The sequence below is a fragment of the Carcharhinus amblyrhynchos genome, chromosome 13 (genome assembly GCF_965287045.1).
Source record: "Carcharhinus amblyrhynchos chromosome 13, sCarAmb.v2.hapA, whole genome shotgun sequence".
Classification (NCBI taxonomy): Eukaryota; Metazoa; Chordata; class Chondrichthyes; order Carcharhiniformes; family Carcharhinidae; genus Carcharhinus; species Carcharhinus amblyrhynchos.
The window spans coordinates 56061257-56085797 of NC_137336.1; the positions used below are offsets into that span (position 1 = coordinate 56061257).

General features: G+C 41.6%; 1 protein-coding gene across 1 annotated transcript in view; it reads right to left on the minus strand.

The window, feature by feature from the left end:
• The window catches only part of LOC145351923 (uncharacterized), a 92454-nt gene that overhangs the window by 24940 nt on the left and 42973 nt on the right, over positions 1-24541 (minus strand). The window contains exons 6-7 of the mRNA XM_080201714.1: positions 18217-18332; positions 8575-8743 (exon numbers count right to left, since the gene is read on the minus strand). Of these exons, the coding sequence (XP_080057840.1) occupies positions 8575-8743; positions 18217-18332 (285 nt within the window). The remainder of the gene's footprint in view (positions 1-8574; positions 8744-18216; positions 18333-24541) is intronic.

Below are 24541 nucleotides of genomic sequence, written 5' to 3' on the forward strand. Positions count from 1 at the left end.
AAAGAGCTAGAGCCTGCTACCTAGGATGACATACATGCATATGTCCTGGGGGCCAGTTCTCAAGAGCTTGGGGAACCTATAGTTCCCCATTGCATGCCCCATAGTATTGCCTACACCAGAGTCAACTTGCCAACCAATCAGCAGCCTTATCTCCTATAACGCAAACTGTTCTTGTTTGAAATTTGGCATTCTTGAGTTTGGCCTGATGAGTAAAAGACAAAGTAGTTTGCAATGTGTCTTTTTTTTCAACAATTTTCAAAGTAGTGCAAGTGTATAAAAATATTAGACACTAGACCAATTAAAAATTTGAAAACTGAGATCAGCACAATTTATTAGCTGGTGATATTAAGGGTCATGGAGTCAAATTGGATAAATAGGGTTATGACAGATTGGCTATCAAATATAAATGGCAGAGCCGACTTGAGGGACTAAACAGCCTGCTCCTGTTATTATGAAAAAGTTTGTGAGAATGTGGAATACACCATCTCATCTCAATGGAGATATTTAAAAAGGAGGCAGGTGCTTACTTAAGAAGCAAGCATAATTGGAGATTATGGAGAAACAGTTAACAGTTGCAAAACCTAACAAAAATGATGGGGCAAGTTCAATGGACCAAATGGTCTACTTCATTTCCATCCATTCTTTAAGAGTTAGACAGAACAAGGCTATGGAAAGCAACATAGTAACCTTGTGCTATGAGCTAATGTAGTAAGAAACAAGCAAAGACAAACATTACGTTACTATACTTCCATCCCGTGTTTCCATCAGATTACAGTCAAACTTTTTTTTTTGCAATCGCCATGGGCCTAACCTTCTACAGAGTGGCAGTCAGAGTCAGATTGCCACTCTGCTCTTAGTTTCTTACCAGGAAATCCAGCCAATTCTTTGCTTCTGATTCAGGAGGGGTGACAATTATTTAGGGCAGCGCTTTTTTGATGCCTTCTGTTGAGGGTGGGAAAGACAGAAGTACGGATGCCATTCTTTTTTTTAATGACATAGCTGTCATAAAGCCAGTACGTTCGAAGGTTCTGACACTTTTAAGCCAGGAAGAAGATTGGTTTGCAGGTAAGTGGACAGGATAGGGTCAGTTGGACGGGGAGGGGAATTGACAGTTGAGTGGTCAGTATGTTGGGGAGGACTGATCAAGCAAAGGGTTAGGTGTTGGGGGGGTGGGGGGGTTGCATGGTTTGAGATGGTGCTTGTGGGTCAGGGATCAATGTTATAGTTACTTAAAAGAGTTAGGAGTGATTCTAATTCTTCTAATTTTTCATGGTAGCTATTATTGCAGGACAGTTACAAACATCCGAAGTTTGTGATTTAAGTTGTACTTTCCGATGGTTTCTAGTGCAGGGCAATTGGCCAATGGTAGTTTCCAGCGCAACTGCCAGGAAATTCTCACCCTGGGGACTTAACATAAGAAATAGGAGCAGGAGTAGGCCATCTAGCCCTTCGAGCCTGCCCCGCCATTCAATAAGATCATGGCTGATCTGAAGTGGTTCAGTTCCACTTTCCCGCCTTCTCCCCATAACCCTTAATCCCCTTGCCTATCAAAAACCTATCTACCCGTGTCTTAAATATATTTAGCGAGGCAGCCTCCACCACTTCAACCAGCAGAGAATTCCAGAGATTCACCACCCTTTGAGTGAAGAAGTTCCTCCTCAACTCCATTCTGAACCGCACCCCCCTTATCTTGAGGCTGTGCCCTCTAGTCCTACTGTCCTTTCTGAGCGGGAAGAGCCTCTCCACCTCTATCCTATCCATCCCATTCATCATCTTATATGTCTCAATGAGATCTCCCCTCATTCTTCTAAACTCTAACAAGTACAAGCCTAGTTTATTCAGCCTCTCCTCATAGCTCAACCCCCTCAACTCCGGTATCAGCCTAGTAAACCTCCTCTGCACTCCCTCCAAGGCCAAAATATCCTTGCGTAAGTGCAGCGACCAAAACTGCACACAGTACTCCAGCTGCGGCCTCACCAGTGCCCTGTACAGTCGCAGCAAGACCTCCCTACTTTTATATTCAATCCCCCTCGCTATGAAGGCCAGCATCCCATTCGCCTTCCTGACCACCTGCTGCACCTGCAGGCTGGGTTTTTGCGACTCATGCACAAGGACCCCGAGGTCCCTCTGCACCGTAGCATGCTGCAGCTTTTCGCCATGTAAGTAGTAGTCCTTCCTACCATTATTCCTACCAAAGTGGACTTCCAGAAGTGGATCCCCCTGCGCATATTTGAGGTATCCCCCCAAGTTATGATTTCTGGAATCTCGGAAGTTATGGGCCCTTGTCTTAATCTTAGGACATTTTAACAGTTTCTCTTCTTCCGAAAGAAACACCTTCAATGTTGACAATTTCCATCCACTTCTTTGTGGCAACGTCAGCTTGTATCCAAGGCTTACTACCAGGTGAGGTTATCGCAACCTAACATCAGAAATGGGATGTGATGTGCCTTTCAGACACTGTGACAGATGTTGATGTAAGCTCAAATTATACTCCTAGTCCATGTCTGTGTGCTGATGAAAATGAATGATGCTGAAGTACATGCTGTAATTATCCCTGAAACAACAGGTAAAGGTGAATCAATAAAATCCTGGCACATCCTATGGAAAGATCTTTCACACAAGTGCTGGAATAAGTTATGGCATAGACTAGGTATAGCAAGAAGTAGAAAAAAATGGATGAAGACAACTGGAGCAGTTCAACTGCTCCCACAGAGCAAACAAAATACTTCAAGATTAGCCTAAAAGACAACTGAGAAACTGCAGAGTAACGAGGACATCAGAACTATGCTTGACTATTTGAACAACTCAATGGCTACCTATAGAACAAGCTAACCTAGCTGGATCCCATTGCTTATCATCAGAATTAACATATTATTTTAGAATGGTGGATACTAAATAAGCCAAGGACGACTGCAAGTTAAAGTGTAAAATAGGTGAAGTGATTTACCCTCAGAAGCTTATCAAGGTGAAGTTATGTCCACAACACCCCATATAAAAACAAAAAAAGTATTAAAAATAATTGCAAATGAAGGGAAATAATTTGGAACATATAGGAGAACAGATCAAACAACTTCTCAGGTTAAGGACATTACTGCAAATCTGGAGAAAAACCCTGAAGCTGCTGCAACTTTAGATTCACTGACTAACCAAGGAAACATCTTGAAATAAATAATATAGCAACAGTTGAGCTAATTACCAACAGGGCACATTGGCAGGATATACCAAACCATCAAATACATCTGGTACCATGTTCCATATTTTGCTTTAGAATTAATATAATTCCAGAATGCATTATGTTACTTCAACTATTGCCTGCCACAATTATTTACCCAGGACTGTGGATTTGATCACTGCTGCATTGAGACTGGAAGGGAGAGGAAGAAGTACAAACATTCAGGGAGCAGTAACAGCAAGCCTGACATTTATTAACTAAGTACATGGGGTACAATCAAGAAGTCTAACTATCTTGTGTATGTGGAGATGTCAAACCTCCCTCTTATTTATGTTTGGATTAGTAGAGGGTCAGGCATAGTTACTTATTGTTGCAGTATAATCAAAGTTTTCAGAGAAGTAGTCCTGCAATTTAATCTCTGCAGGTTACCCCAGAGAATTCAATTCAGTTTGGTCACTTATCTGAATAAGGTAAATAATGAAGTGGAACTTGAACCACAGAAAGGATACAGAACAGAAAGATGCCATTTGGTCTGTGCTGGCTCTCTGTAAGAGCAGTTCTGCTCATCCCACTTCCCCAGCATTTTTGTTCCTCTCCATTTCCCTATCAAAAGCCATTATTAAATCTTTCTCCACCACACTTTCAGACAGTATTTTCCAGATCCTATCCACTGAGGCATAGAAAGATTTTCTTGTTTTTTCACTTCGTTTGCCAATCATCTTAAATTGGTGCCCTCTGGTTCTCAATCCCCCTCTCAGCGGCGACATTTTCTCTCTCTTGTCTGGACTGCTCATGATTGAACATCCACTTGACTAATGTCCCTCATTCACAGAACTATCATAAATCTTTTCTACACCTCTATAATGCTTTCACAAGTTCCTAAATTGGACACAATACTCCAACTGAGGCCAAACCAGTGTTTGTCTCTATTTCTAAAGCTCAGGATCCATATGTGCTTTATTAACCACTTTCTCAACCTGTCCTGCTTCAACAATTTGTGCACATATACTCCTAGGTGTTGATGGTCCTGCATCCTCATTAGATCTACACTCTTTAGAATATATTGACATGCCTTTTTCCTACTAAAATATAAAATTTCTCTGCATTAAATTAAATTTGATCTGTCCTCAGTCTACGTTCTGAGAAATCTAATAGTATTCTGCTCACAATTCATTAAACAGTAAGTTTGCATCATCTGCAAATTTTGAAACTGTGCCTGTAAAGTCCACCCGCCAAGTCTATGTCACATCTATGTATCAAGAAAAACAATAATCCTTTGAGTAACCTCACTGGACACCTCCCTCCAGTCAGAAAAACAGCCATCCATTATCTTCTACATTTTCTGTCACTCAGTTAAGTTCATATCTATGTTGCCATTGCCCCTTTTATTCCATAGCCTTCAATTTTGCTGACATCTCTTGTGTCACACTTCATCAAATACCTTTTGAAATCTATGGTCACCACATCATCATAATACCTTCATATACCCTCCCTGGTACCTCAAATCAAGTAAGTTAAACATGATTTAATTTTATCCTTTATCCTAGCTCACATCCTTTGTGAATATTAGTTGTAAGAATAACAATAGTAAATTGCACAACAATTTATACTTCACGAGAAGAACGTGCTGATTGGTTAGCAAGCGAAAGGATTGGTTGAGCTTGGAGAACAATCATTTCCTTGTTCATTCTCCATGGCAATGCCTTGGCCAAAGTCAAGCTGCCCAACTTGAATTTGAACAAAAGTTTGGCAAGTAAGTTTTCCTTGGTGTAATTACCATGGCAACACTCTACCACTCAGACTTCAATTACCAGCCAGTCAGCACTCCCTTCTTATGTAGAATAAACTGTTGTTCCCTTTATTATTGGTTTTCCTGTGACTGACCTGACGAGTGCAAGATAAAACTTCAACAGCATGCCTCTTTTTTCAACAATACGAAAATTAAAGTTGGGCAAATACAGAAATTCAGATGCATTTAATGACACTGACTAGTTTTATGCCATTTTCATGGGGGAGAAAAATGACCACTGAAAGGAATTTCACAAAGATTCAGCTCCCCCACATTGGGGGAAATGGCGAACAGTGAAACAAATTAGACATCCTATTCCAATGGACTTACAGAAGGACCTTGCTTTTGAATTTTGTCTGTCAAGGAGAAAGCATGGTTTACAAGTACTTCAGATCATTTGATTTTGTGTGCGGGTTAGGCAGCAGAGATGTTTTTCCCTATATCAGTCAATCTTTATCACTTTACAGTGATGCCCTTTGTTTTCCATGGGTCTCAGCCACATTTCAGAGGCTAATGAACTAGGTACTAAAGGAGATTAGAAAACCATTTATTTCCCAATGGTTAAAAAAACTACACAGTGCAGTTTTATTGTGAGTTCAAGTTAATATAAATCTCATGGCACTATCCCCTAGCTTGGATCAGTGAAACTGTTGAGTAATTAATTAAAAAAATTATGTGGCAGAAATTTGTTATGATGAATCAGATCTCTGGAGTTAGTTCATGTTGTTTAGATGATATAATTATCATTGGTGCTTTTTGAGACACCAAACCATTTGCTTTCAGTGGTCCAAAGGTTACAATAGGGTTAACTATTAATCTAAACAAACATGCATTAGGTCAAAGGTAATAGGCTAGGCAAATGACTGAAGAATCTTACAGTACTCAAGACACAGGAAACAAATAGTGTCCTATTTCCATACCTACAAGTTTAGTTCTTACAGGTTCCTGTAGTGTGTTCACTGCCCCCTTTACAATGTCCACCACTACACTTGCAAAAATCTATATATTATCCATACAGATAAGAAAAATCCTATATTCAATGCCTTGCCTGTGTGTGATATAGTTGGTCTCAGCCACAGTAATAGGGGAGTTGCATTTTGAATAATTTTTACTTTAAGTGCAGGCAGAAATTTGATAGTAGCAAAATTCCTGTTCATTATACATGTTCTCTGATTTTCCTTTTAACTGAATTTAGTGGACAGCCAGTTTTCTGGATGCATCCAAAGTAAAAATCACCCACTTTGTCTCAGTGCCGATAGGTAAGGTAGAAAAGAACCAGCTAGGCTAGATCACTAATTATTACTCTGTACAAGAAGGTTTAAACAAAACCTCTGCATCAAGGAGCACTAGAGATGGGGTGACACTGTAGCATAGTGGTCAAGACTGCTGCTTCACAGCGCCAGGGATCTGGGTTTGATTCCCGGCTTGGGCCACTGTCTGTGTGGAGTTTGCACGTTCTCCTTGTGTCTGCATGCGTTTCCTCCGGGTGTTCCAGTTTCCTCCCACATTCTGAAAGATGTGCATTGACTTGAACAGACACCAGACTGTGGTGACTAGGGGAATTTCACATTAACTTCATTGCAGTGTTAATGTAAGCCTTACTTGTAACTAATAAATAAACTTTAAAAAAAGCTTCTGATGTATGCTAAAGCCAGAGAGCTTGGTTTGTAGAATGTCACCCATTTTGTGATTGAAGAATGGGACTCTTTAGAGTGAATTAATTAGGTTCAATGTGTTGGAACAGCCCTGTACATTGTGAAAACAGCAACTTTTGGTTGCCAGTCACTTCCATTTAAGGTGCAGCTGTCAGTTTAAGTAGCAGCTCTTAGTCCTAGAGAGATGAGAGGTCAAGCCTTCATTTCCTGCCCATAGAGAGGACAGCAGAACACATATTCTCTGTGCATTGACAAGATTAGATTTTACTCAAGTTGGTAGGAAATATTAAATAGCCAACTAATATGTTATGGTTTATTTTCATTTTTACAAATATAGACCAAAATTGTGTTCTAGCTGATTAGTGATATGTTCAGATAAAGTATGTTAAAACAATTTCTATCTGGTAGTATCTCATTAATGTGTTAATTAATCTTTTTCTTGGGAGACTGGAACACAAGTTTATGATTGGCATATTATATAACCACAGAATTCCCACAGCGCAAAAGGAGGCTGTTCAGCCCATCAAATCTGCACTGAATCTCCAAAAGAGCATCTTACCCCCATAAAATAAGAATATCCAATGCCACTTCTAAAACCTCAGCAGGCAACTCTAACCAAAGTTTGACTCCAAGCTGGAAGGGTGAGAGAGCATATATATCCAATCCAATATCATGCAGGTCGTCATACACCAAAATCTAATTCGAAAAACTCACTACAAACAGGCAGACAATCTGACATTTCCTTAGTTTTGCTGACAGCAATGATCCACTTCCTCTTTTTATTATACAACCCACTGCTGTCTAGATCACCCTATTTGTAGTTTTACCAGGCATCGTTTAGGATCACATGATGCTTCTCTGAATAAAGGAACTGGGAGATGAAGTGGTTGCCTTGTAATAGCTAAATTGTCAATAAATGCCAAAAAAACGCTAGAAATGGACAACCTCTCAGTTTGGAGAAAGCTCATGGTATCTAGCTCCAGTATTTAATGGCTCGTGTACTCACTGCATGACAAAAAACTAATGCATGCAGTTTTTTAAAAACAATCATTTTTTCAATCATTTCTGGCTGAATGCCTGCACCTTATAATGTTGCAAATCAGCCACAAGTAGCGCAATTCTTCTATCATGATACAACATCCAGTGGCTCACACCATTGTATGCAATATTCCTTCTCAGTCTTTTCATTCACCTACACTTTAAACGTAGCATGTCTTAAAGCACCAGTCTCTGTCTCTCCCAGCCTACTGCGGTGTGAAACGTGTCTAGCCGATTACTGTAACACACTGATCTATTTCCTTTACCAGCATTGTTTAGAATCAGTGAAGTATCAGTGAATGCAACATGTACTGACTACATGAGCAGTTGTTATGGTAACCAGCCAGGCTTACAGAATCATGTTTTGCTCTGCCCTGAACACTGGCATTCACTTGTACTATTAATTTTAAACATTACCACAGCTTACAGCTGAGCGAATGCCAACATAATCATTGCAGTGATCACCTGGAAAATTACTTCACTCTTGGATGAAGTGAGAGAAGCAGAACACCCACACGTTAAAACACGCTGCAAATTAACTATATTTGTTCCATGATGTGCATCATGCCGAATTCATTTTACTCTTTAGGAGGTCAAACATTTCCCTGGACAGAAAGCAATAAAATTCAATGGGTGGATTAGTGCCAAGCCACACTGATGACCTGTTTTACAAGCATGAAGCCATTTATTTTTCTACAAAGCATATTTTTGTGTTAAGGACCAGAGTAGCTGGTCATCCTTTGGGTCAAGGGTGACATCAGGCTGTGTAAGAGCAAGACGTCAGTGTGACAGATAAAATCAAATAGTGGAATGCTACATCAAACACAAAATATTTGCCATTAATTAAGTTGGATCTCAGTCAACCCATTTCTTAATACATCTACCAAACTACATTAGCCTGAAAGCAAAGCCTTTCTTACTTTTCTTGAAGCCCAGGTGAGGTATTCTGGCAATGGGAGTGTTGCGATCACACATGAAGTTATGCAAAGCCTTCAGAAAGTGTTGCTCTGCAGAAAGAAGGTCATTGGAATTGGCTAGTTGATTCACTTGTGCACTTCCAGCTGCCATACTTTCTGATTCAACTTTGTTCTGGAAGGAAAAATATCTCGCATTGAAATTCAAGAATTAAAAAAAAGACAGAATCATCTTGCAACAAGAATGCTATAGTAACAAATGAGGGATGAGAGTCCGGAGTATATCACCATCTGACAACAAGGCAATCCACTAAGGAACAATGGTGTAAAATGGGTAGACAATCTACCATCTGGCAAGTGGAGAGGTCCATACAAACCTATAACTATAACTCTATGGTCTTTCTACTGCTATTAGTTAACTGCATTTAGTTTATCTAGCTGGCCTCTGTTGAGAAAACAATGAAGAAAAAATACCAATTCTGCATAGAGCTCGTCAGGGTTTGACAATGTATGACAGATTACATATTGTAACACTTACTGTGTAACTGGAACTGATCACAATATTTATAAAAGTCAGTCTGCCACAGGGTTGACAGGCAGGAGCTGAAGGGATGTGCAAAACAAAATCTTAACTGCTTATGGAGCCACTGTTCAGTCAGTCAGTCAATTGCATGTCAACACATGAAATTTTGATTTGATTTATTATTGTTACATGTATTAGTATACAATGAAATGTATTGTTTAGTGCAAGCTATACAAACAAGGCATGCTGCTCATAGAGAAGGAAAGGAGAGAGTGCAGAATGCAGTGCTACAGTCATACCGAAGGAAGATCAACTAGGTGCGAGGTAAGTCCATTCAAAAATCTGATGGTAACAGGGAAGAAGCTGCTCGAGTCAGTACGTGGTTTCAAACTTTTGTATCTTTTTCCCGATGGAAGAAGAATCCTTAATTATGCTGGCTGCTTTGCCGAGGCAGCCGGAAGTATAGACGGAGTCAATGGATGGGAGGCTGGTTTGCATGACGGATTGGGCTTCATTCATGACCCATTGTAGTTTCTTGTGGGCTTGGACAGAGCAGGAGCAATACCAAGCTGTGATACAACCAGAAAGAATGTTTTCTACGGTGCATCTATAAAGGTTGTTGAGAGTCATAGCGGACATACCAAATTTCCTTAGTCTTCTAAGAAAGTAGAGGCATTGGTGGCTTTTCCTAACTATAGTATTGGCATGGGGATACCAGGGCAAATTATTGGTGATGTGGACACACAAAATCTTGAAGCTCTCAACTGTTTCTACTTTGTCCCCATTGATGTAGACAGGGGCATATTATCCACTACGCTTCCTGAAATTGATGATTACCTCCTTTGTTTTGTTACACTGAGGGAGAGATTATTGTCGTTGCACCAGTTAACCAGACTCTCTATCTCATTCCTGTACTCTGTCTCGTCATTGGTTGAGATCTGACTCACTAAGGTGGTATCATCAGCAAACTTGAAAATTGAGTTGGAGGGGAATTTGGCCACAGTCATAGGTGTATAAGGAGTATAGTAGTGGGCTGAGGACACAGCCTTGTGGGGCACCGGTGTTGAGGATGATTGTGGAGGAAATGTTGTTGCCTATTCTTACTGATTGTGGTCTGTGGGTTAGGAAGTTCAGGTGCCAATTGCAGAGGGAGGACCGAGAGTTTGGACTCTTGCCACAGAGTGTGGAGATGAGTTTCATAGGAATAATGGTGTTGAAGGCTGAGCTGTAGTTAATAAATAGGAGCCTGACATAGGCGTCCTTGTTATCTAGGTGTTCCTGGGTTGAGTGCAAGACCAGGGAGATGGGGTCTGCTGTGGACCTGTTGAGGCAGTAGGCGAACTGTAGTGGATCCAGGCAGTCTGGGAGGCTGGAATTGATTTGTGCCATGACTAACCTTTCAAAACATTTCATAATGATGGATGTCAGAGCCACTGGACAATAGTCATTAAGGTACGCTGTTTGGCTTCCTTTGGGTACTGAGATAATGGTCCTCTTTTTGAAGCAGAGTGTTGTAAAGAGAGGTTGAAGATATGTGTGAATATCCCTGTCAGCTGGTCTGCACAGGATCTGAGTTCTCGTCCAGGTACCCCATCCGGGCCAGTCGCTTTTCGTGAGTTGACTTTTGAGAAGGTTGCTCTGACATCTGCGATGGTGACTTCAAATACAAGTTCATCCGAGGCTTCAGAGGTGGAGGGTGTGCTCTCGCTAATCTTTTGCTCAAAATGGGCAGAGAATTCATTGAGCTCATCAGGGAGGGGTGTGTTGGTGCCAGTGAATTTACATGCCTTCATCTTGTAACCTGTTTTTGTCTTGCACACCTTGCCATAGTTGGCAGGGGTCTGTGAGGCTAACCTGGGGCTGTAGCTTGGTCCAGTACTGTGTTCTGGCATCTTTGATGGAACCTCTTAGATCATATCTGGCTTTCTTGTATAGATCCGGGCCATCTGACTTAAATGCCTTAGACCTAGGTTTCAGCAAACAGTGGACATCCCTGTTCATCCATGGTTTCCAGTTGGGAAACAAGTAGATTTGTTTCTTTGGCACACAGTTTTCTGCACACTTACTGATGAAGTCAGTTACTGCAGTGGCATTTTCTTTCAGGCTGGTTGCAGAATCTTTAAATACTGACCAGTCCACTGACTCTGAGCAGCACTGTAGGAAATCATCCGATTCCTCAGACTAACATTGCACAATTTTGACGCATTCTCCTGCTTCAGTTTTTGCTTGTAAGTCATGAGCAGGAGCTCAGCCTTGTGGTCTGATTTGAACTACAGCCAGTATTAAGGATACCATTATTTTCTGCTGTTCAGTTCAAAATGGAAATTTGGACGGTGCCCTTGGATCTCAATTTTGAATAACTGGGCACATGGTGGTGCATTTGATTGATTTAAACATTGCAGGAAACATTATTGTTAACATTGTGCTTCCCACCTCAATCTTCCATTGCTCAAACTGAATAAAACAGATAAAAGGTCATTGGCGCAGCAAACTTACAGAAGTGGCACAGTCTGCAATGTAAGATTCACCAAGAGTGGAGTGGGAGGATGCCCTGATAGGGAAAAGGGGTTGCTGAGATTCTCCACATCACAAGAGGGAAAGAAGCAAATACAAGCCAAACCAAATCAGATTTACGCACTTATAAAAATCAGGTCTGCAAACCTGTCCAACAAAGTTTTGGAATAAAGACAGACCTGTTTTGTAGGCAGTAACTCATTTATTTTCCTACAAAGCCAAAAGAAGAACATTTACCCAAGCAATGTGGAAAAACAGGAAATGTAAATTGTAGAATTTAATTTTATATTTCTCCTACTATTATGCCTACAAGGTGCAATATCTTGTTAGCGGCTTGCACAATGCAACATTTAACAATTTTCTAGCCCCCTGCCTGGCTGCATATTTCCCTGTGACAGGCCTGATGGATCACTGAAATCTCTGTTCACATCAGTGAGACCAGAAGATCCTGCCAACGTGAAGGGCTAGAAAATTCCAGATTTTGTGACTGCAGGAGCCGTCATTGTCAAGTCCAGTCTTGCTCCAACTTTCACATTAACTGCAGAGGTTGCGAGGGTACTTGCCTTTGTAACACACAGAAATGTTTCACAGCCACTATGTCGCTCAACCTCACTTTTTCAAATCTCTGGTTCACTCTCTTCCTTAACTGGCTTCAAGTTTTCAACTAGCTTATTTTCACTTCCTTTTTGTTTAAAATTTGTGGATAGGATGTGGATATTCCACACAAGACCAGCATTTGTTGCTCATCTCCAACTGTCCTCAGGGGAGTGGAAGTGAACTGTCTTTCCTAATCACTGCAATCCATGTGGACTCCAATGTGCTGCTAAATGGGGAGTTCCTGGATTTTGTCCCAGCGACAAGAAAGAAATGGTGACATAAATGGTGATGATGTGGGAGTTGGAAGGGGAAGTGCAGATGGTGGTATTTCCATGTGCCTAGGTACTAGAAGTCACAGGTTTGGAAGGGGCTGTCAAAGAAGAGTTGGTGAGCTAACTAGAACATAGAACATTACAGCATAGTACAGGCCATTCAGCCCTCAATGTTGTGCCGAGCTATGTCCAATCCCAAGATCAAGCTATCATTCTGCTGTGGTCCATGTACCTATCCAATAACCGCTTGAAAGTTCCTAAAGTGTCCGACTCCACTATCACAGCAGGCAGTCTATTCCACACCCCAACCACTCTTTGAGTGAAGAACCTACCTCGGACATCCCTCCTGTATCTCCCACCATGAACCTTATAGTTGTGCCCCCTAGTAACAGCTACATCCACCCGAGGAAATAGTCTCTGTACCTCTACTCTATCAATCCCTCTCATTATCTTATAAACCTCTATTAAGTCGCCTCTCATCAAAGAGAAAAGCCCCAACTCCCTCAACCTTTCCTCATAAGACCTACCCTCCAAACCAGGCAGCATCTTGGTAAATCTCCTCTGCACTCTCTCCAACACTTCCACATCCTTCTTATAGTGAGGTGGTGGAGGGAAAACTGAACACAATATTCCAAATGTGGTCTCACCAACGTCCGGTACAGTTGCAGCATAACCCCACAGCTCTTAAACTCAAACCTCCTGTTAATAAATGCTAACACACTATAAGCCTTGTTCACGGCTCTATCCACTTGAGTGGCAACCTTCAGAGATCTGTGGATATGAACCCCAAGATCTCTTTGTTCCTCCACATTCCTCAGAACACTGCCGTTGGCCCTGTAATCCACATTCAAGTTTGTCCTACCAAAATGACCTCATGCTTATCAGGGTTAAACTCCATCTGCCACTTTTCAGCCCAGCTCTGCATCCTATCAATGTCTCTTTGCAGCCTGCAAGAGCCCTCCACTCATCCACTGCTCCACCAATCTTGGTGTCGTCAGCAAATTTACTAACCCATCCTTCAGCCCCCTCTTCCAAGTCATTGATAATTATCACAAAAAGCAGATGACCCAGCACTGACCCCTGTAGTGCACCGCTGGTAACTGGCCTCCAGTCTGAAAATTTTCCCTCCACCACCATCCATTGTCTTCTATGAGACAGCCAGTTACTTATCCAATTGGTCAAATTTCCTTCTATCCCACACCTCCTTACTTTCTTCATCAGCCTACCATGGGGAACCTTATCAAACGCCATACTAAAATCCATGTATACGACATCATCTGCTCTACCTTCATCCACACACTTAGATACCTGCTCAAAGAATTCAATCAAACTTGTGAGGAAGGACTTACCCCTCACGAAACCTTGCTGACTATCCTGGGTTAAACTGCATCTTTCCAAGTGGTCATAAATCCTATCTCTCAGGACCCTTTCCATTAACTTACTGACCACTGAAGTAAGACTAGCTGGCCTATAATTACCAGGGTCATTCCTATTTCCTTTCTTGAAGAGAGGAACAACATTTGCCACTCTCCAGTCCTCTGGCACTATCCCCATGGACAGTGAGGACCCAAAGATCAAAGCTAAAGTCTCCACAATCTCATCGCTTGCCTCCCAAAGCATCCTAGGATGTATCCCATCTGGCCCACGGGACTTATCCACCCTCAGGTTTTTCAAAATTGCTAATACATCTTCCCTCAGAACATCTACCTCCTCTATTCTATCAGCATTCATCCTCAAAAACATGCCCCCTCTCCTTAGTGAACATTGAAGAAAAGTATTCATTCAATGCCTCACCTATCTCTTCTGACTCCATGCACAAGTTCCCACTATTATCCTTGACTGGCCCTAACTTCACCCTGGTCATTCTTTTATTTCTCACAAAAGAGTAAAAAGCCTTGGGGTTTTCATTTATCTGACCCAGCAAGGATTTCTCATGCCCCCTCCTAGCTCTCCTAAGCCCTTTCTTTAACTCACTCCTAGCTACCTTGTACCACTCAAGCGACCCAGCTGAATCTTGTTTTTTCATCCTTACATATGCTTCCTTTTTCCTCTTAATGAGACATTCAACCTCCTTTGTGAGCTGCTGCAATGCATCTTGTAGATGGTACAACACTGTAGCCATAGTGCACTGGTGGTCTGGGGAGTGTCAAACTCCTTGAGTGTTGCCTCGAGAACCATAATTCCAACGAGTGGAGAATATCCCATCACAAACTTGGTTTTTGGCTTGTTTTGGGGATTCAGGTGGCAAGTTGCTTGCTGCAGAATATCTGGTATTCACAGGTAAATAAGAGCAAATCTAATTCAACAGAGGATGAATTTATCCTAGATTGGACTAGGTAACCTCTAATAATCTACAGAAACCCTTCCAATTCAGAGGAAGTTATATTTGACTGAGACATTTAGCTCTGTTTTTCTCTCTCCACAGATGCTATGTATTCCCAGTACTTTGTTTTTATTTCAGGTTTCCAGCATCCATGATTTTGGCTTTTACTCTATTAACCTACATTTGTTATTAAGATATCACACTAAGTTCTAGGCTACCATGTTGTCAGACAGTGAGCGTGTGAAGATTCCCCCCTTTTCCAAGTTACACACAGTGGTGGAAGATAGAAATGGCAGCATTGTCACCAAGCTTTAATACTATATAGGATGCCTCTTTTAGACGACCTCAATTCATGGCCAGCAGCTATGGACTTCATCTTCCTGCCATCAAACCCTAAATGCTCTCTCTGGACACAAATTAAACTCGGAAAGACAAAGTCTAGAAATGTACACCTGTGTATTTTTCATACTTCAAGTAGATAATGACATGAAAATGTCAGGCTCCTTATGTAAAATATAGCAAGTCTCAGCCTGAGACAAGAACGTCCAACACTGCAACCTCCTCTTCAAGACTATTAACTTGCACCTCCAAAATATTTGCTTAAAGCACCCATTAACAATTAAATGCCCATTTGAAAGGGACACTGTTAACCTACTAAAACAAAAACAAACCGAACTTTATAGTTAACTGAAGAATTCAAATAAAATGACGTTTCTGGGTGCTGCTGCATTCCAGCGCCGACACCCCTGCCCCACTAATAACGGAAAGCCTTCGGAGTGCTGGCCGACACAGCATGTTCCCTCTCCTGGCCATGGATATGCAATCAGGCCAACTGACCCCCAGGACAATCAAAACTTGGGCCTGTGGCCAGACTCAAGATAGACCATACAGTCACAGCATCATACACTGCAGAAAAGGTGCTTTGGCTTATTGAGTTTGCACCAACAATAACTACCACTAAAGACTCATTAATTCCATTTTCCAACATTTGCCCCATATCCTTGAACGTTATGACGTTTCAAGGGCTTATCCAAATACTTTTCAAAGGTTGTAAGGTTTCCGGCCTCCACCACCTTCCCAGGCAGTACATTCCAGATTCCCACCAGTCTTTGAGTGAAAACATTTTTTCTCAAGTCCCTTCTGAATCTCCTGCTCCTTACCCTGAAACTATGTCCCCTTGTGACTGACCCCTGAAACAAGGGGAATAGCTGCTTTTATATTCACCCTGTCCATACCCCTCATAATTTTAAACACCTTAATCATGTCACTTCCCCACCCCCTCAGACCAGTCCAATGAGGTTTCCTCTGCCCGCTCCTCTCTGCACCTCTGAAATATCATTCATCTCTGTTTTTACCCCACCTCACTGCTGCTGAAATTCTCTCATGCCTTTGTCACATCCAAATTCAAGTTCTCCAATACAACTTGCTGGCTTCACTCCACATTGATAAACCATTGAACCACCCCTCTACCTGCCTATTAGCTGTTCTTCCAAAGCTGATCTAATAACAGCCTCCCTCCCCTGTCATTGATGATAATGTTTTCAGCCACTTTGCTTCTAAACTCTAGGATTCTCTTCCTAAAATTCTAATTTGTTATTTCCCACTACTACCTATCTCTTTGACAGCACGTTTGGCCACTATATTACTACTTAGATCTAATACTAACTTTGAGCCTCCATAAGACGCTCTGCTATTTTAAGATTTGAATGTAAGTTGCTGTTAAAGTATTCCAGAATTATGGAGCAAGAAAGAATCTGCATCTATTTTACAGCTACATGCTCAGGACTGGTACACTTTCATTTTAAACAAAGTCACCATTGTTATATAGGCAATCATTGCTTTGGTGAGCTATAAATCTAGGTTAATACATCAGGGGAACTTGCCTGTAGCCTGTCCTTCAAAGAGATCCTTTAAATCCACTGGGTATGCAGACAGTGCAAGAGATTAATGAATCATCCAAATGATGGCACCTCTGACAATGCAATACTCACACAATACTGCACTGGAATGACCATTGGAGTGGGTTTAAACTCATGATATCCTGATCTATGAGTGTGTTACCATAGACAAGAACAACACTAGTTAAACTGGTTTCCCCTACAAAAAGGAGCTCTTAACCATTAAATTGACGTACAAAGCTGGCCCACCACAAAAACCAAGACATTGTGTTGCTGAAACTAAGTCTCAGATTCCAAAAACAGCCTATTTATACACAAGCATTCATTCAGTATAGCAAATAGCAAAACCACTCTTCCAGAAGATATCCAGAATGGGCCACAGGCTGACCACTAATACATTCCATGTTAAAAGAGAAATGTATTTTAGCAGGTATCAGCATTACTTAACAGTATAGCAAATGACCAGTCAAGTAATCTCCTTGGGCTTGTGTGGAAGAGGTCAAAGGGAATAAAAGTTAGATCCCTTAGGGTCAAGGTGACATACCTGCTGAAAGACCAAATTAACACTCTGCAGCAGACCTGATAACTCAAGTTTGGCAAGCATACAGTAATAGAATGCCGTTATCTCTGAACTATGAAATGAACCTGGTATTTTGCAGGAAGCTTGCATTTTTGAGATAACCCCATAACCCAAAATCCTAAACTTCTGGGAAAGGAGTTTATCATTGGATTTTCTGACGAAGAAGTGACCTGATTAAACAAGAAAGGCAAATAGAAGCTAAGTGATGAGATTGGGTTTCATCCTGTTGTGCTGCAGAAGAACTCATACAGAACATCTAGTACTCAGGAGTAGTAAACAAAGCTCTCTACTTATTGATGTATCCTGGGACCTTAGTTGAAGATATCACAGATGGAATTTTTCAAGGAGATATTAAACCAATATCCTCTCTGATAGCCACAAAGGTCCCATGACATGTTTCGAAGAGGAGTAGTCGAATTCTTCCTGGTGTTGTAGTCAATAATTATCTCTCCTTCAACATTAATAAAACAGATTACTCAACCATTATCATATTGCATGTGGGTTTTGCTGTGTGTAAGTCGACTGCGGTATTTCCTATATTCCAACAGTGATTCTACTTTAACTGGTGTAAAATACTTTCTAACACAAGTTGTAAAAGGTACTGTATAAATTAAATATTTCTTCATTTAGTTGACTGGATTCTGTCCTCATCAAGATACCAAGCCAGCCCCATTTTGTAGCCATTTAAAATGTGGCAGAATGTCAAAAATAATGGACATGAAATCAGGCAGCGCCAAAGAAAAACTGTTGAGTTAAGGATGAGCAGGTGCCAACTGAACAGTTTCACCACAAACAAATAGTGATGCCTCTACCACCAGAGACTGCCAGCTTGCGGTGTCAAAATCTTATCAAGCAAATGAGACAAAATATTACTGAGCGAGCCCCACCAGAGGGAAAAAATTCTCCAAAACCAATTCTCACTGCGACAAACGACCACACACCTTTTCTTCCTTGACATCCGACTGGCTGGGCCGCCGGTTCTCCCGCGATGGGCTCTCGTTGCTCTTTCTGCTCGTCAATTTCTTTTTCTTTCGAGACCGTCCTTTGAGGTGAGTTGCTGCAAGGCAGAACAAAACGAGGAAAAGAATCAGTGGCAAGTAGCTGCTTTAGATTCTTTAGATCATTGCTCAAGGCAAAGCACACAATTTTTTTTGTTTTCCCAAATATGGAGTTGTGCTTGGCTCCAGCCAAATATATTCAATAACTGCTGAAATTTGCATACCATTCCCTTGGTGTTGTTTTTCTCTCCCTTCTGTGGTTTTCTTCTGGTATGAAGAGTAATTTCAATAAATGAATTCCATACCCTTAAAAATACACTATAAGCAACCACCCTTAGGCGATTTACATGGCATTTCTGGCGTATAGAATAATGAGCAGCAAATAATGTAAACAGTGCCAACAAACTCAACAATCTCCTTGCACATTAACCCCTTGCGCACTATCAACCAAGAACCAGTCCACATGCTGTCATTAAAGTGATAAGCATTCACTCCCTGAGAGTTCAAATATAGACCACCTTGCCTCCCACCCACAAACATAAACAACATGAAAGTTATGTCAAAGGGACTGGAAACCATAGCCTTCTTTTGTTGCTACTTTTAAATTCAGGTTGAGATTACCTACTGTAGTTACAACACTGAAATGTAAAAACGAGTACATGCAATGATTGACCCTTATCTACACTCCCATCAATAATCAATCTGTCACCACATGCACTCTGTCCATGACCCAACCCCGACCAGCTTTGTTACACAAGGCAACGGTCTGCTTGTTGCAGCAAAAGTAATTCAACACGAATGGCAAATCGAACAGGACAATTGCAAACTCTCACTCACTCACACGCAATCTGTTTAACTTTGTTTAAATGTGCCTAAAGATGGAGAATGATAAAAGTAAATAAAATGCACAATGATCATGATAAATCTGCATCATACCATAAAAAAAACAAACAGTTCTGTCCAAGTATTTCCAAATACCATCACGGATACTATTTTAATTCCATGTAACTGTCCAACCACTTATCATTCCAATGCCATTATAAAAGAAAATTTTTGAGTCATTTGGCTTCCACATTACTGTAATTATAACAGTTATATATTCCTTCCTGTGTACTGGGATTTGTAATTAGTCTTAGATCGTTTCCTGTCTATTCACAATAATATTATTTAAAAATTACCAAAATACAGATAGAAACATTAAAAGTACTTACACCCTTTCCTGTTTGATTTGTAATTATAATTTTACAAAACCCCTTTCTGCTTGTTTGGAAATATAGTATTTTAACTATTGCTTCCTTCTCTGTATATATTTGCTACAAGAGTTTTATGTTGTTCCCTGTACATTAGGAATTTCAAGGTATTTCATATTCCTTCATGTATAACTGACTACTACGATACTTACAATTCTACGTTTTATCAGCCGGCACTGATCTTCGAGAATTCACTCTGTGGCAGATCAATAGTACAAATTCCATTCAGTCCCCCAGAGTATTGTTCAGAATAGAGGCTGCTGCTACACCAAAGCTATGTTGTGCCAGTAAGGTTAAATAAAAGCGGCTCCTGATAGTTCCGTGTTCCTTGATTATCTCACAACAAATTAGCCCTGCCCTTAGATGCACTCACTAATATCCTCCCAAGTTACATGCACATATCAATACAGCCAATTGAAATCACCACTGAAGCAGCAACAGGTTAAACAAGCCATTTACAGCGCATACTGAATCAGTAATTTCCTGAATACCTAACCAATGAGAACAACTGGTTTTTTATTGCGTCTTGTCCAAGAATGTGCAACTATTCAAATTTGCATTAACCCATCCAGCAGCTTTACATTGTGTAGACAATGTGGTGTCATCTTTCCCATAATGTGACCTTCAGAAAAGAAAAGGTGCTTTCAGAAATGTTCAATGGAACCATCTCCATTTACCTATTTTAGGCAATATTTTGACTTTCACAGGGTGTCCAGCTTGCAGTCCTGGTATTGATAGCATCATGCTGTAACCAGGTTAAATAACCATCCTCCGTGCCAATTCATATCAGTTTATTTTTTATCTGAATAAACCATTATTATATCAAAAAGAGTTTAGGGTGATAGAGTCACTTTCAACAGGAGATCCCAGGGTACTGCTCCAAACATTCAGGAAGACTGTCCATTCTTTGGGTCCCAGCCACCCAGTCACTAATTTTAAATATATTTGTGAATAAATCCTTCACAATACTTTCAGAAAAAATCATTCTAAAGAAGTCATGTTGGACTTGACACGTTGGGCAGAATTCTCTGGCTGCACTGGTCTAAAAGCCATCCGGCTGTCAATGGTGTTTCACATTCTCCGCAACCTGCCCACTAAAATTCCACTGGCAGGCGGAATGGGAGAATTCCAGCCATTATCTTTGTTTCTCTCTCTGTGGGCAGCACGGTTAGCACTATTGCCTCACAGCAACCGGGACTTGGGTATGATTCCACCCTTTAGGTGACTGTCTATGTGAAGTTTGCATGTTCTCCCTGTGGCTACATGGTTTCCCTCGTGTGCTTCAGTTCCCCCCCCCACAGCCCAAAGACATACAGGTTAGGTGGATTAACCACGCTAAGTTGCTCCTTGGTGTCTAAAGATGTGTATGTTGGGGGGTGGATCTGGGAAAGATGTTTTTTCCAAGAGTTGGTGCAGACTCAATGGGCCAAATGGCCTCCTTCTGCGCTGTAGGGATTCTATGATTCCACAGATGTTGTCAGGTTTGCAGCTTCAAATCAGCACTTTGTATTTACTTCAAATTTCCGGCATCCATGGTATTTAGCAATTATTCAAGAAAATTATAATTTCTATAAAAATAAATTCATGACATTCCAGTGGGACACTTGGCATAATCTTCGAAAGAAAGTTGCTAAAAAGTCCATTCCTCTCTGAAAGCTGCATTGCAGGAATTTGAACTAACACGATGGTCTTCATTCGGGTCCTTCTCATTTCCAAAACAATAGATATTCATCATTTAGAGTCTGAGCCCCTAAATAGAACCTCCCAAAACCAAGGGGGATCCCAAGCACAGACTTCTGTTAATTTGTCGTTAGATCAGACCTCTATATACAGGTTAACCTCATGACTCTTTATTTCTAATGCAATGCATTAGAGGCAATAATCTTCAATAATGCTCTTCATTTGGAAGCTGAAAAGTCACTTTCAAAAAGAGGTCCCTGGGTACCGTATGTGTCAACACCTATAGGTTGTTCCTCCTGCAGATAAGCTTTCAGGCTACTCAGCATGATTGGACTGGATGCTTAACTGCATTTCAGAGCAAATCTATAGAAGAAATTTCAGCTCAGCAAATGAGAACAAATTCCAAACCTTTTTATCTTCACTCATTGTATGCAATCCTGTTATCTGAGTTCTGTTGCCTTGTGTAAGTGGAAAGAAATTGAAAATCCAAACCAACTTGTCTAATTCTGCTCCCCAACTCACCCACATTTGCTCAAGCTGCAAAGCCCACATTCCATACAGTCACCTTCCCCTGCAATTCATGCCCAAACCAGCTGAAATATATCACAAATTTTACTAGACCACTTCCCAATTATTAAATACAATGTCTTAATTCAACACTTGTACCCTTATCAACATCTAGCCAATCAACAATCGGTCATGTGACGGAAAACCATGTGGAATCGACAACATTCACAAGAAACAATCAGTAGTAACTCTGAAGTAAGCATGATTTGATTTTGATTTAACATAAGAAATAGGAGCAGGAGTAGGCCATCTAGCCCTTCGAGCCTGCCCCGCCATTCAATAAGATCATGGCTGATCTGTCGTGGCTCAGTTCCACTTTCCCGCCCTCTCCCCATAACCCTTAATCCCCTCTCTTATCAAAAACCCATCAACCCGCGTCTTAAAAATATTTAGTGAGGCAGCCTCCACCACTTCAACGGGCAGAGAATTCCAGAGATTCACCGCCCTTTGAGTGAAGAAGTTCCTCCTCAACTCCGTTCTAAACCGCCCCCCCTTTATCTTGAGGCTGTGCCCCCTAGTCCTACTGTCTTTTTTGAGCGGGAAGAGTCTCTCCACCTCTATCCTATCCATCCCATTCATCATCTTATACGTCTCAATGAGATCTCCCCTCATTCTTCTAAACTCTAACGAGTACAAGCCTAGTTTATTCAGCCTCTCCTCATAGCTCAACCCCGGTATGAGCCTAGTAAACCTCCTCTGCACTCCCTCCAAGGCCAAAATATCTTTGCGCAGGTGCGGCGCCCAAAACTGCACACAGTACTCCAGCTGCGGCCTCACCAATGCCCTATACAGCTGCAGCAAGACCTCCCTACTTTTATATTCAATCCCCCTCGCTATGAAGGCCAGCATCCCATTCGCCTTCCTGACCACCTGCTGCACCTGCAAGCTGGGTTTTTGAGACTCATGCACAAGGACCCCGAGGTCCCTCTGCACCGTCGCCTGCTGCAGTTTTTCGCCACGTAAGTAATAATCCTTCCTACCATTATTCCTACCAAAGTGGACCACCTCACACTTGCCAACATTAAACTCCATTTGCCATTTCCTGGCCCATTCGCCCAGCCTATCTAGATCCTTCTGCAGACTCTCCACACCCTCCGCACAATTTGCCGTTCCCCCAATCTTGGTGTCATCAGCAAATTTCGACACCCTACACTTGGTTCTCTCCTCCAGATCATCTATATAAATGGTAAAAAGCTGAGGCCCCAGCACCGACCCCTGGGGCACTCCACTGGTCACCATCCGCCAATCCGAATAGCACCCGTTGACCCCCACTCTCTGCCTCCTATTTGACAACCAATCCTCTATCCACGCTAACACCCTACCCCCAACTCCATGTCCCTCGACCTTCTGCAATAACCTCTTGTGAGGTACTTTGTCAAACGCCTTCTGAAAATCTAGAAAGACCACATCCACCGGCTCTCCTCTATCCACCACTGTCACATGTATTAACATACACTGAAAAGTATTGTTTCTTGCATGCTATATGGACAAAACGTACCGTTCATAGAAAAGGAAACGAGAGAGTGCAGAGTATAGTGTTACAGTCGTAGTTAGGGTGTAGAGAAAGATCAACTTAATGCAAGGTAAGCCCATTCAAAAGTATGACAGCAACAGAGAAGAAGCTGTTCTTGAGTCGGTTGGTATGTGACCTCAGACTTTTGTATTTTTTTTGTGACAGAATAAGGTGAAAGAGAATTTTCAGGGTGCATGGAATCCTTAGTTGGGCTGGCTGCTTTGCCAAGGCAGCGGGAAGTGTAGACAGCGTCAATGGATGGGAGGCTGGTTTGCATGATGGATTGGGCTACATTCACAACCTTTTGTAGTTCCTTGCAGTCTTGGACAGAGCAGGAGCCACACTAAGCTGTGATACAACCAGAAAGAATGCTTTCTATGGTGCATCTGTAAAGGCTGGTGAGAGTCATAGCTGACAAACCAAATTTCTTTAGTCTTCTGAGAAAGTAGAGGCATTGGTGGGCTTTCTTAACTATAGCGTTGGCATGGGGGGACCAGGACAGGTTGCTGGTGATCTTGACACCTAAAAACTTGAAGCTCTCAACTCTTTCTACTTCATCCCCATTGATATAGACAGGGGCATGTTCTCCTTTACACTTCCTGTTCTGTTGACATTGTGGGAGAGACCTTGTTGCCGCTCCAGTTCTCTAGAGTTCCCTATCTTTTTCCTGTATTCTGTCTCATCGTTGTTTGAGATCCAACCCACTACAGTGCTGTTTTCAGCAAACTTGAAAATTGAATTGGAGGAGAATTTGGATATAGAGGATACAGAAGAACGAGCAGATAGTCAGAATACTTCATCAGTTTTCGCATATCCGTCCTGATGGTCAAGTGGATTATGACAAGCTAGGGTGCAGGAAGCTACATAGACCAACATGGGTGGCATGGTAGCACAGTGGTTAGCACTGTTGCCTCACAGCATCAGGGACTGGGTTCAATTCAGGCCTTGGTCTGTGTATAGTTTGCACGTTCTCCCCACGTCTGCGTGGGTTTCCTCCGGGTGCTCTGATTTCCTCCCATAGTCCAAAGATGTGTGGGTTAGGTTGATTGGCCATGTTAAGTTATCCCTTAAAGTCAAGGGGATTAGTAGGGTAAATACGTGGGGTTACAGGGATAGGGCATGGATGGGATGGTCGTTAGTGCAGACTCAACGAGCCAAATGGCCTCCTTCAGCGCTGTAGGGATTCTATGAGTCTTTGAAAATGCAAGTCTGAATTTTTGATCATGCTGAATTACATAATGTCTGTTGGAAAAACAAT